The sequence below is a fragment of the Lepisma saccharinum genome, chromosome 4 (assembly GCF_977018435.1).
Source record: "Lepisma saccharinum chromosome 4, izLepSacc3.1, whole genome shotgun sequence".
Taxonomy (NCBI): Eukaryota; Metazoa; Arthropoda; class Insecta; order Zygentoma; family Lepismatidae; genus Lepisma; species Lepisma saccharinum.
In genome coordinates, this window is record NC_139232.1 from 70,624,071 (window position 1) to 70,639,040 (window position 14,970).

General features: G+C 36.1%; 1 protein-coding gene across 2 annotated transcripts in view; it reads right to left on the reverse strand.

Annotated features, from left to right (window-relative positions):
- The window catches only part of LOC145986569 (uncharacterized), a 34,397-nt gene that overhangs the window by 2,536 nt on the left and 16,891 nt on the right, over positions 1 to 14,970 (reverse strand). The window contains exons 3-9 of one of the 2 annotated variants that reach the window (XM_083120729.1): positions 12,060 to 12,203; positions 10,980 to 11,035; positions 9,612 to 9,707; positions 7,120 to 7,830; positions 3,384 to 3,489; positions 2,561 to 2,662; positions 773 to 869 (exon numbers count right to left, since the gene is read on the reverse strand). In XM_083120729.1, coding sequence (XP_082976855.1) covers positions 787 to 869; positions 2,561 to 2,662; positions 3,384 to 3,489; positions 7,120 to 7,830; positions 9,612 to 9,707; positions 10,980 to 11,035; positions 12,060 to 12,203 — 1,298 coding nt within the window. In that variant the 3' untranslated portion in view covers positions 773 to 786. The remainder of the gene's footprint in view (positions 1 to 772; positions 870 to 2,560; positions 2,663 to 3,383; positions 3,490 to 7,119; positions 7,831 to 9,611; positions 9,708 to 10,979; positions 11,036 to 12,059; positions 12,204 to 14,970) is intronic. The other variant, XM_083120728.1, reaches the window with a different exon arrangement.

The following is a 14,970-nucleotide window of genomic DNA, read 5'->3' on the forward strand; positions in this document are numbered from 1 at the left end:
AAAAATTCTGTTTGTGTATTGTAAATATCCTTAGATATTTTACACTGGCATAGAAATAGTTTGCACATGGTTGTGAGAAGGAATTAAGTTCTGGCATTCGAAACCACACAAAAACTAAAATTTAAACACACACATTTTAGTTTTCCTTACAGTACAACACTATACTGCACTAAACTTGCAAAAACTATATCATTTTATCCTGTGTGTTCAAAATTTTGAAACCAAGGAATTCCATATCGGAATTGGTTTAACTAACAGAATTTTAAGCAACTTTGATCGATACTCTTACATTGGATCTCAGCTTCATCACTGGATGAGAGAGCATATGTATTATATTAATAATAAAGTGAACACAATTTGACAATATCTTAAGACTGTGTTGCTTTAATCACACAAATTAACTTAGATGTACACTTCAAAATGTAGAAAATTTTATTTACACTAAAAATATAAGCACTGTAGCATAATTCTAATTCTTTCCTTACCACAATGCACTAGCAATGCACTAGCGGTGGTTTCATTGCAGTGTGGTATTGCAACTACAATGTTTCAATTTCAAATCCTAACTCCAACCACCACCAAAAGAAAAAGCCATTTACAGTGGAAATATACGTAAAGCAAAAGCGATAACTGCATTCAAAGTATAAATATATACACACACAGATCTATTATTGTATCTTTTTAGATCCATAGTTACAATACTGAGAACCACACCTGTTTCAGTAATCTACAACCTCAACCCAGCTAAAGTTTGAATCACAGATTAACTCACTCGCAATAATGACATTATTGCTTTAGGTTGTAAATAACTGAAGCAGACAGATGCACTGTAGTTTTTTGGATGGCATAATCTTCAGTAAAACCCTGACCTGAAAATTATGAATATCATTTTAAGCATATATTAATAACTATTCCTGTATAATATAGAAAATATTAATTTTTTTCCATTTATATGTTGTATAAAATAAGAAAGAAATAGGAAATACTCACCAGGCAATAAGAACATTTTGCAACATTAACTGCAATGTCAACAGAGAACAAAAGATGTGTAGATGTGTGCCAGTGTGAGTAGCAGGGTTGCCAGGAAATAAAACTAATATTCACCCAGTGAGAATTCTGGTTAACGGCCACATTGCTCTGACCTGAAAACCTTGCAGCTCTTACACTGGCCTTGAGCAGGTAGTTCAAAATACTATTTCTTTTTTTTTATTGTATAGAGAGCATTTCCTATTTCCTCATGGTCATTCTCTTATTATAGTTACATTTATATAAATCTACACTTGAAACATTAGTACACACCACATACGGAATAGAACATGTCTTGACTTGTGTTAGTACAAGCCACCATAAGACAACAAAATATTAACACTTGCATTTCACAAGCTTTGTAGTCACTGGAAAGATAAAACTCAGAGGAATGGAAACTAAATACACGTGGGAAGGGGCAAGAAGATAACTCTCATAATGTACGAAGCGTAGCCAGGTGATTATTGAGTTTGTTGTATGAAACTGAAGAATAAACCAAGATTCTGCATTATTCCTCACAATTCTGGTGGTTTCATTTTTTAAATTTATTTTTTGTGTGTTGTGTATGGTTGGCCTCTACTGACACAGTTGAAGGTATCAATAATAATATATTACAACATTAATTATGTAAACTGTTAATGAACTTACCAGCAGCAAAGGAACGGGTTCAACAATTGTACTACATTGAATTTAAAATTTTGGATACGTCAGCACTTAGGCCATTTTGCACCCGTCACATTATACAGGGTCCAGCCCCTTACCATTACAAATAACAACTCTAACGTTGCATAACTAAAAGCTTAAAATATTCTGACTTAGGATAAAAGCTGAGGCTGTAAACGGGCACTCAGCACACGTAAGGACAAAACACAGGACAACACAGAATTATACTGGCCATAGTGCCAGTCGCCAGAGCCTCGTTTGTCTGCAAAATACAGTCCCGGGTGTACTACGTGGAAGTGAGGTTGACAATTGGGCACACTAAATGGAAGGTCACCCCTTACACCCCAATTGTACTACATATAAGCATGGCTCGTTATTTATTATTGAGCCTGAGTCTTCAAGAAGTTTTACACATTATAAGTTATGCAGTATTAGTATGTAAATGAATATAAAATTAACTCAATTAAAAATACTCTTCTCAAATAAATTGATGCAAATAGTTATATTGTCATATTTAACAAGTTTCTTCATGAATATATTTTCATTGCAAAATCAGATTGCACACATATAAAATGGTATTGTTGTTTGTAAAACATATTCTCTCTCTTGTCTCATATTTATCAGCAAGGAACTTAATATCTACAGTTTTGCCAATTTTAGTGGTGAAAAGACATTGATTAGAAATTTGCAATATGAGCCTTTGTTGCATGACCATGGAAGAAATGCCTTTCTGAATGTACACCACAGCCTATCATTCTATCACCCCTAATGAACAGTCATGCTGCTTGAAAATATTAAATACCTGGATCATGGCTTAACCTATCCTACCTTTCCATATATATAAGTATTTTTCAAGGTTTAAAACACTTACCATTTTTACTATTGTATGTTTTCATGATATTCCTAAACCGATCTGGAAGTGGGAATTCATTGACACTATGAAAACGATCAGCAAATCGAGACTCAAAGTCCCCTGAAAAAGAAGTAAAATATTTTATTTTATTATGCACTTGATTCTGCTGTATTAAGAGGAAAGCGAATGAAAGTGGTTTGGGTACAAATGATAAGTGAAGGTAACATAACTGTATTATTTCACTCTTCATTGAAATATTCAATGCTTACATAAAATTGCAAAATTGGAAACATGATACTGATACCTAGGCAGCAAAAATACAGTGTAAAAAAGACAAGCAAATTAATGTATACTAATGTCCAAAATTAAAGCAACAAACGGAAATTCTTTCCCGTGTGTCCATTTGACCACATAATACGATCAGGTGATAGTAATATTTATGTCATAGACAACTGATTTAAGATATAAAATAAACTAACCTTAATGTGCCAGGATTTATCAACAAAAAAATCACAATAGCAACAGGTTAAACTTGGCAAATTTATAAAAAAAAAAAATCACACGAGGAAAGGATTTCTGTTTGTTGCTTTCATTTTGGACACTAGTGTATATTTACATATACATATGCATTCTATAATATGAACAATAGCATGATATTGTACATAACTACAAAATATGATAAACATTCTGACATTCTTCTAGATTTCCACAAGTTCTTAGTACTACTACTAACTTTGTTGTATGATTTTGTAATATACAACAATGGTTTACAAACAAAGAATATTACTACAAATTACTAGTACATAATTATTCTTATTAAGCGTGAAGATAAATATATTACCAAAATTTTGTGATGGAGAGTATCCAGATGTTATTCCATTCCTCATCGACGAATTCCGAACTGGAGGTGGTGGTGGGACCCCGATCCCAGAAGAAATCTGTGGTTGCTACAAAACAATTTGGTTTAGATATTCCAATAGAAATCCTCAATGTACAAACTTATCAATGACCTACAGATAAATACTTCCATAAGTATGCAATTAATGCATATGAAATAAAATTACATTACTAGTACAAGTTCATTTACAAAACTTTAACAGAATCTCAATATAAATTAATAATGTCCAAGGACTAAATTTCTGAAAGAAATCATTTCCTGTAAACCTCTCAGGATAACTAATTAAGAAGGGAGAGTTTGGCATTTACTTTCCACTAAATACTACTAGAGGAAAATTTAAATTTTACAAAAAAAATTTCCATTGGGAGAGGTTCTATGGGACCCCAGCCCTACAACAAACTGAATTTGTTGCCAATAATTACTTTAGCAGTATGCTAAGTAAATACTATTTGATCATAGATACCCTATATAGAATACATGTCCTACACTTGCAAACCATTTTCTCACTAAGTGGGGGTTAAGCAAGGGCAGTGTTTTTGGGGAGGGAGAATATAATATTTTCTACATTAACATTTTCCACACACGTGCTGTTTTGAAATTGAAGTGTGGTCAGAAAACATTTTATGAATAGCTGACCATGAAAGTTACCAAAGGGAGAGAAGAATGATGTTCCAGTTCAAAGTATTCAAGGTAATAAGTTTTTAAAATGTTATATTTTACACGCACATGTGGACCCACATAAATATTTGACAACATAGGTGGCCATTATTTCTTTATAAATAAGCATAAAATACTTGAAATTATTTCCTTACTGTTCTTTTAATAATAAATTTTCATAATTATTAGTGAAATATGTATTTTTAAGCACAATGTCACATCACTTTAAACCCAGTAAATTTTTATCCCTTTGAACACTATGATATGGTGAGATAGCCCAAGTTTTGAACCCAGTATATGTCACTGGTTACCATTATCTTCTATTTCCACCCTCCATATTGGTTACCATCAAGATCTAACCTCTCCATTCTTCTTATCTTTGTAACTGGAGTATAGTCTCATTGCTGCTTTTTGGATCATTTTCATGTGCAATGCATGGATTTAAGCTTACTGTGATACGTAGGAACTACGGTGGTGTCACATGGAAGACATTGGTCAAAATATTTCCAGCCTTGTCCCTGAATTAAATGGCTCCCAGCCTCAAATAAATGTGTACCTGGGAGCAACCCCGAGGACAAAGGCAGCTGAAACATGGTGCTGATTGCATCACCACCAAAAAATTCTGCTATAGAGAATATGTGGGCCCATACCTCCACATTTCCCTTTATATGTGCCTCCACGGCACAGTTCAACATGCACAGAAACCCTTATCTTACTGTGACACTTAGATCACAAATATCGTAAGTGTGTCCGAACACTCAAAATAGCACACACTTTCAAGTCATAACAAATTGGTGTGGAGAGAAAGAAGCCCGCAAGAGATAAACATTTACCCTCACATGAAACTGCTTCCACCTATGAATGAGGGAGAAGGTGAAAATTGAAAGTGAATGGGGTGTATTCCAAACATTCGGAGTTTCTATAATGATTTGCTCCAGTATGGAACATGTGTCTGTGAAGTAGGTCCCTTGCATCCCTTTTCAAGACTATCTTGTTATGAAAAAGGTTGCAAACATGTACAAAGGTCGATCAAAAAGTAACGCACAATCCACTGTAGCTTGGGAATGGTAAGGACTTTGGAAATGAAATTTTGTAGGTAAAACATTGGTCCTTTACCACCTAGCCAACACCTAACTTTTATTTCCTGTTGTTGCACATAAGCCACCATACTACGTCAACGTGCAGTGATCGAGTTCCGCTACAAATCCAGGGATAACTCAGCAACATCGATTCACAATAAGCTGTTGCCAGTCTATGGGGACAACACAATGAATCGAAGTAATGTGTGTCGATGGCTTCAGAGGTTTCAGCATGGTGATAGCAGCATCCAGGACCAGCCACGGTCAGGTAACTGTCAACCGATGCAAACGCATCAGTCATTGAGGAACTCATCCAAAATGACAGATGCATCACCACCACCATACCTCCTCTCCATCTGCATGAAGTGTGGACTCACCCGACCTTAGCAGTTCCAAGTGAGAAGTCATTCCACGAACATGTGTAACCGTGCTGTGGTGGAAACTGGCTAGTCTGTCGCAGGAACAAAAAGAGTGTTGTCAAGAATTGTGTGCGGACAAGTTACAATGCACCGAAAATCAACCAGACTTCTTGGGACTTTGTAATCACCGTGAAACATGGATTTTTACTTACAACCCGGAAACTAAGCAGCAATCCATGCAGTGGAAGTGTCCTGGTTCCCTAAGACCAAAAAAAGCACGCATGTTACGCTCAAAATTTAAGGCAATTCTTTGACATTCATGGAATTGTAATGTTTGAGTGGGTTCCTACTGGGAATACAGTCAATCAGCACTACTACATTGAGGTTTTGACCAGACTTCGCGAAAAAGTGAGGAGAGAGAGAAAAATGGATGGATTTTGCACCAGGACAACGCACCGGCCCATAAGGCTCTGTCCGTCAAGCAATTTTTGGTGAGTAAAAATATTACTGTCATGGAACATCTCCCACCCTACTCGCCACATTTGGCAATATGCGACTTATTTTTCTTTTCCTGAAACTAAAGTCTGACCTCGAGGGAACACGTTTGACTGAGTTGAAGAAGTGATGTCGGAAATCAACAGACCTCCTACGTGAACTAACAGAAAATAACTTCCAGTATTGTTACCAACAGTGGCAGCAGTGAATTCAGAAGTGTGTGAATGCCGAAGGGAACTACTTCGAAGGTGATTGCCACAACAGGCACTAATGCGATAAGTACCAGAACTTATGAGTCCAGTACATTTTGTCTTTTTTTGTATCACACCTCATATATTAACAATATAAAGGATCTGTGCGATTCCAATGCATCCAGAAATTCTAATTTAATTCAATTAAACTAATATACGTATATTTAAAATATTTAATTTACGGTGCAGAGTTTACATTTGGCACTTTACATACTCAGACTCGAAATACACCTACAAACACAAGTTACAAATATTACGGGATATACTAATCTAAAAAAAATGTAAATTCTATAAGAATTTCAAACTCAAATTTACCTAATAAGCTTCAAAATTTCTTATCTTGCAATAATATTCCATCTTTCAGATAGATTGTTCTGCAAAGGACACTAACACAAGTAAATGGATTGAGAGAATATTTTTTTTCCATGCAACTTTCTTTTCTTTCCTCCATAAAAATAAAAGCTAAACTGTGAAAACCTTGCCTCAAAAATGTATGACTAATATGTTTAAATTCAATGTGATTTGGATTCATAAAAGTTGCAATTTTTCATGTCTATGGAGAAAAATTCATGCAGAATTCACATATAATTTCCAGAGCCAATAATTCTTTCAGAATTCTCAGAATTCCTGGGGAGTAGCCCCTGTGACGTCAATATAGTGGAACCCAGATTTTATGCTCTTGTATTTTACATTATACATTCAACTGTCATAGTCACAAAATAATATAATTTAATGATATAAAATGTTCCCACATCTTAAGTTTTATCAGCTTGGTCCCCCAAAACATGTAAAATCGAGGTTCCACTGGAAATGCACAATATAAAATGCAAATACTCACTTGAACAGTAAGTCTTATTTGCTGCGCTGATGGTGGCGGAGGTGGTGCTGGTGAAGTTCTGTGTGGGGGAGGTGGTGGTGCAGATGTAGGCGGCGGCGGTGGCGGAAACATGGGAGCCATGACACCACTCCGTGATGGCGGTGGAGGAGGCTTGGTTTGAGGAGGCCTGATTGGTGCTGGTTTTGCATAGCCTGGAGGTGCCGGTGCCATCCGATGGCTGGCCGGCGGGTTGCTCGGAGGAGGTGGCGGGGCCGCACTCTTCCCGTAGCCTCCAACATGATTCACTTTATGCGGAAGTGTCGACGACTGACTTGACTGATGCACTCCACCATTCACGTGATGAAGGCTGTCCTGCGATTGAAATCTGCTCCCTCTATAGTCCCCCAAGTCACTATTATTTGAGCACGTTGAACTACTTGATATCCTCATACTTTGTGTTCGTGTTACACTAGGAGGACGTGAAGGTAGCAAAGGGGGGTTCAGAGAAGTCTGTGATCCCGACAGCGGACCGTTAACAGCTTGCACTAATGGTGATTTAGGGGGAGGGGAAGGCTTTGCTGTTGGTGTTAACCTTCCTGCACCTCCAATAGGGGGCTTCGGGGCAACATTGGGCTTCCCATAACCTCCAACTGGTGGTTTGTTGGGTACAGGAGGGTTTCCTCTTCTATTGGCTTTTCCAGGACTAGTTGTAAGATTTGAATCTGACGTACTCTGAAAGATAAAAAGTATATTAGAATGACAATTCATTAGTCTCAGATTAAAAATATATTAGAACAATAATTCATTACTCTTGAATTAAATGGCAATTCATTACTCTCAAATTAAAATTATATTAGAATGACAATAATTACTCTTAAATGAAAAATATTTTGGAATGACAATTCACTATTCTTGGGGGAAAAAATTAGAACAACAATTCATTACTGTCAAATTAAAAGTACAATAGAACGACAATTCATTACTCTAAAATTAAAAGTACATTAGAACGACAATTTATCACTTCCAAAATTAAAAGTACATTAGAACGACATTTAATGTGTCTGAAATTAAAAGCACATTAATATTAGAACAAGAATTTATTACTCTGCAATCAGCACAGATTTCATAATCTGCTCTGTATTTTAAACCAGTGATTTACCCAAACACCTCTCAAATTTTCCCCACTATCCCCAACATTTTTTCATAAAAACCCAACTGATGGCCTTTTTGCCATAAACCATCTAAAAACAGACTAGATAATAAGACACACTACCTAGTGGGCAACTTTGGATATATCCTGCAGATGCTGGGAACTTTCTCAAGATAACTTTGTATTCCTTTCTATTTTCAGATATTTTATGTCACCTTTCTCTTTTAATCCTGACAAAAACTGATGAACTGACAAAATGGATGATGGAACCAACACAATGATACATCCATGCCTTTAACCTGGGACCTCTGGTTTTGAGGCATATAACTGACCATCCCACCACGAAAGGCCAGTGCTAACCTAGTGAAGATACGTAGCTCAAAAGAACTGCAACCCTACAAAAAAGTATATTACTGTAAATGACTATATTAAATTGGTCTGTTTCATTTTATTTAATGGAATCCCATGTGTGGGGGAAAAGACCAATTACGAAGCTTGAAACACTTATAATAGATGATATTTTAATAATTCTATTGGCAGAGATTTTCTGGACAATCTTGGATAGATGTGAATATTGTATTGGAACCTCATTCATGTTGTGGAAGAACTTGAAATTCAGTAAACTACAGTCCAATAAATATTATGCTTGCTTTGCTCATATGTACATATATATTCCCACTTAACGTAGAGTAATGGAATGCATCTGAGTTGCGATGGCACCACTGAAAATCAATAGTGTCATTGCAACCCTGAACTGTCAATGATTGCAAATACTAGTAACAGTTTTAGAATTTATAACTTATTGAAAAGTTATGTGAACCAGAGATTGAACGTGGGTCTTTGCCATTCAATGCTGCAGTTCTACTACTAAGGTAGCAAGCCAATCTATACACCCCCTCATCCCAAAAACAAAACGCACACACCTATATACAATTTCCACAACCCACATCTCCCCAAAATGGACATTATAAAATTGCAATTTTTGTTGATATTGCTACTTTGGTTAAACACTGGCAAGCTATTTAGCAAGGTGAACTTTCACTTGTTTTACTATCAAAACATAATTCTTGTCTGTCCTATTCTCTAAATAAACTAACTGGGGTGAAAATGTTGGCAGATGCAGAAAAAATCAAAAGTAAGCATTGTTTTAAATAGCAATAACAATTAAGACAGTTGAACAAATTTGTGTGTGTATGGACATATGCACACCCCTAGGTGACACAATAGAATAAATTCAAGAATAATCAATCTAGCCTATTTGATGAATGAAACAATAAATTAAGAATCAACTAATCATTACAAGATGATCATTTTTCTGCTTCTGATGAATTACACAATATAAATCCAGTAAAACTGAGATTACCATAGACAAACTAGGCTTCTGATTTGCAGGAGGGGGCTGCGGAGGAGGACCTCTGTTCCTCGTGTCTCCTGGCACATGCCGTCTCCCAGGATCACCCTGTTGAATACAGACTATTAGCTGACAGCAATGTAATAAGCAAAATAAATGGCACAACTCATAAAATTTACCTTACCATACTTAAAATGCACAAGAATAGTAATTCCAGTAGGTTTACTGGATACTGTGACATGATTGGTAATAATAAAACTCTCCTGGAGAAACACTGTTATCAAAGAAATAATACAAGAACCCTACCATTACATAACATGCGACGTGGAATCCAAAATTTTGGGGACTGGTGCTACCATCTGACTAAAAACTGACATTGGGCCTATTGGTAGCTACACCCTTGAAGTAGTCCCAGTAATTCTGCCATTTTTTTTCATGCTTAGATCATCTCAATTGTGTCAGATCAGTGGCCTTACACATTGATCTTCAGTCCAGGAAACAGAAAAAGAGCGACAGGGGGCCAAGTCAAGCAAGTTGGGGGAAGGGGACAGATATTCTAGGTCAAAATGTCCCTGGGGAACAAGGAAGCATGGGACTGTGCATTGTTGGGACTGTGCATTGTTGAGATGCAACAGCCAGTTCTTATATTGCCACAGTTTGGGGCAACAACTGCATGCAATATCATGTAACAGTTGCACAAGTCACAGTAGTAGATGGAATTGACTGTTTGGGATTAATTCCTTGTGCATAATACCCTTGATGTTGCATAAAGTGATGAGGGGCCTCCTTGTGTGTTCATCATCCTCAGTTGATGTTAACCTGGCCCTGAACCAAGGATGTCATTGAAACACCCATGTGCAGCTCATGCTTTCTAACCCCAAACACTTGTGTAACCATTGCCAGGGTCTCAGTCACACTTTTCCAGGGATTTAAAAAAAAAATGATTCTTGAATCAATCACAAAACCGCCACACACCACATGCTCAATTCCTAATAAAAAGAACAACATTCTGCATGAAATTTTCTACATGGAGTCCAAGATATGCTAGTACTGCCATCTACCATAATGCTACTACACATGTTGTCCAGTTGGCAGAACAAGTCCCGAAAATTCTGGATACCACCTAGTACATTATTTAGCAAATTGAATCCACAATAAGGAAAAAGCAAATGAAAATATATACAAAATATGACCGTCTTTGCTGAAGGTGTGTCTAATTGATATTAATGGTTATAAATGGAGCTAGAAGTAGTGTGACAGAAAAATCAATGCTCAACATGAATAAAGAAACTGAAGAAGGAATTTGAAAATGTCACTGGAAGATTTTGATTGGTATAAAACAAGGTATGAAATGAACAAATTCCAGAACTTGATACTTACAGATTGTATTTGATTTAAGCTTGTAATCCTTGCACCATGAAGATGGGAAGCATTTCCTGAAAAGATAAAAAAAATTGTAATTATTTTTACCAATGCACAAAGTAATTACAATGCACAAAGTAATTACAAACGACATCACAAATTATAACAGAAACAAATCCATTTCCATGAATTCTGATTGTTGCCTGCTGCACCTATTGTATATTCACCACATTTTTTTTTTTTTTTGATATGAGGTGACATTGGTATTTTTTTTCTGGAAATTCACACTGGTGTCTACTATTTCTACTATTAATTCAATACGTATGCTTTGTAGTTGTACATAACCCTGAAAACTAGGATAATTAATAAGAATGTAACCACAGTTTATTCGCAGCAAACATGTGCATTGCATTATGTTATCTGTCATCGTTTTACATGATTATGCACCAAGAATTTTATTATTTTTGGCAAACCTAACTGGCAAGACCTGCAATGTTAACATTCACTACTTACATGAATAAATTGCAAATGTACTTGAGTTTCAGTTTGCTTGGAGAATTCTTGCACATGCACAGAAATAAATGGAAGCATTATCCATTACTTTTGACCCATCACACACCCACTGACCTTCATATCAGATTTCACTGCAATGTGCACAGCTGTTTTGTATCCTGCCAACTGAAGTCCATATCAACAACCAATCTCACTTTACAGTCATGACCAATCCTATGATATTTCAAACAGCTTCATGCCAGAAAGAATCAACTAAAGCAACATTAACATTCACATATATTGGTTCTATTACTTAATATTTTACCTTTCACTGCAAAATTTAACAGAACACTGAAATAATATGGAACAAGATACAGCTACAATGTAATACAAGAATGAGGGAAGTGATGTACCATCAGAAACTTGTATTCCAATTACAAGTAAAAGTGCAACTCTGCACGTGATTCTTCAAAACCTACTTTAAGAATAATTTATAGCATAAATACCTATCAAACTACTGGCAAGATGAATTATTGACATCTAAAGTGCTAGAAATTAAAAGTATTGGGGGAATTAAATATTACAAAGCATGAGGCTCCAACCTACCTATTCCTCTTCCAGTTGGTTTTAATCTCGGTATCCCACCAGCAAGAAGCTCACCGAGGCCAGGTGGTGCTCCATTGCTGCGGATTTCTGAATTGTCCCCACCAACATTTCTTCCAGCAGAGCTGGACTGGTTCTCCGCCCTTCCTGTAACACAAAATAAAAAAAATATATATATCTACAATTAATGAAACATTATAAGATAAGGCAATACTACTAGGATTTCTTGTGAAAGGATATTCAAGAAAAGGGACACACACACCTAATTTTAAAATCGTAATAATAATTAGATGAACCAGACCATGCTGAATTAAAACACTGCATCAGATTGTAATTTTGGGCACTAGCAAAGTCATACTAAAGAAATACTTTGCTAACAATCATGAAATCTAAGCACATATACTAGTGTTTGACATTCAAATATAAAGACCTATGAAGAGCAAAGTGGATGGGTCCTATCTTACAAACTTTGTTAAAATTAGAAATATAATGAAACAAATGAAATATCCTGATTTGATTCTTGTACATTTTAAAATTAAAAAGGGGGTAACCCCCGAAAGATTACCAACCTCCACCCGCATACATTCAGGGGTATGGTTATTGCCCTGGTCATGGACGTTTGCAGGATTTCTTCCAGTGAGGGGCAAGCAAGGTGTTTTTTTTTTCCCAGGGGAGGCTAAGGAGGCATATTTTCTCCCATAATAATGATGCCCCTCAAAAAAAAACATTGCTTCAGCCTGAAATTACCACGTTTCTTCAATGCCCTTATAATAATGAACATAAATTACTAAGATTGAAATGAAATGTGTAAAATATATACTTTTTTGTGGACATTCATTTTCTAGAGGCGGGAGCATAAATTAAATAAAAAACACAAGAAAAACGGGCCACCACAATTCTGAGGATGTAGGCATCAAGGCCATGCCCCCCCCCCCCTTCCTATTCCAGACGTCCATGGGCCCCGTTTTTCTTGTATTCTTTATTTGTTTTATTTCATTTTGATTTACAATAGTTGATTAGTTTGCAATATATGGTGATATGGATTGTTTGTGTCTGAAGTTGTTCCAGTGTCTGGGACAAATTCAGATATTTAGTTTTACAATATAACTGTACTTAAGAGATTCTTGCAGAGTCAGATGAAAACTACCAAGGCCAAGATGTAATAAATGGGTCAAGTATGTATTTCAACATAGGGTGCAAGCTCTAGGAATTTCTATGTGGTTTCCAATAATTCCCTACCAATTGCAATTTTATTCTGACTGTACATTTGGAATTAGTGTTAGTTTAACTGATGACTAGTACCCAAAGTGTCCAAGTTAGTTTTAATTTTGTACTTATGACAACACCTAACACATTTATACTCCATTCTATTCAACTTTTCATTTTCTGTTACTACGATCACTAAATTCTTATTTTATATGCACTTCTAATGTTTTACATTGTTTCAGAGTATTATTGATTAACCATAGCAATGAAAACACAAATGCCCCTTACAACAAGACCATCCGGGATCATACTACAAAACCGATCACAACCCTGATAAGCAATCTCTGAACATCCATCATCTGGACACTATACAGATTCGCTCCAACAAACACAAAGATGGAGCAAACAATTGTAACATACCCACTACGATAAAACTCCCACAGTGCAAATTATGAGTGAAAGTGCATTGCACAAGTGAGGAACTAAGATCTAAAGCAACAGTAACGATGGCTAGAAACCATAAAGTATAAGTGGTGTGAGCCAATAACAAACAACAACAGAATGCTACCGATTCAGAATAAATTAAGCACTTCCAACCAAATTTAGAATATCTTAAATCCCTTGAACATGATATAATCAGAGAAGTAAAATGAAATGCAGAATCTTTGTATGGGACTTTTAAATCCATAAAGCAGCTACTTGAAGTACAAATAAATATAAATACAGGTTCCATGTTCATGATTGAATTGGACTATTGGGTTGGCCCATAAGTTCTGGCATTCTTTTTTAAGTGAAAATTTTGCATGAAAAATAAAATGTGTTGGCAATGCGTTTTATGTTATTCGATAGAGAATTATGTGCTCTACAAAATAGTGTGTTTAGTTTTTTTATGCTGATATACTTTTTGTTCTTTTCAGGTCATTAAAATGAAGTGTCAAGTCGACAAAAAACAGCATTTTCGACGCCTTCTGTTTTTTGCGTTTAATCGAGGTGCCAAAGCCACATAAACTGCTCGAGAGATTTGTGAAGTGTATGGCGAAGAAGTGATGCCTCTTAGGATGGCTCAAAATTGGTTTAAGCGATTCAAAGATGGCAATTTCGACCTCAAAGACATGCATCGCACCGGACGCTCTGTTCAGTTTGATGAGAAGCAACTGAATCAGCTTATTCACGAAGATCCACGCCAAACAACGAGGGAATTGGCAGAGATAATGGAATGCTCCCACAGTACCATAGAGCGTCACCTTCACTCGATGGGAGAGGTTCAAAAGTTGGGCGCATGGGTTCTGCATGCTTTGAACAACAACATTAAAAATTAACGAGCCACGATCTCTGCCGGTTTGCTTGCTTGTTATCGGTCAACTCATGGGCACAAGCAGCGATTCCTCTACCGAATTGTTACCGGCGAGGCATCGCTTCTTCGCCTACACTTCACAAATCTCTCGAGCAGCTTTGGCACCTCGATTAAATGCAAAAAGCAGAAGGTGTCGAAAATGCTCTTTTTTGTCAAATTGACACTCAATTTTAATGACCTGAAAAGAACAAAAAGTATATCAGCATAAAAAACTAAACACACTATTTTGTAGAGCACATAATTCTCTATCGAATAACATAAAATGCATTGCCAACATATTTTATTTTTCACGCAAAATTTTCACTTAAAAAAAAAAACACCAGAACTTATGGGCCAACCCAATAGATTTTTCAC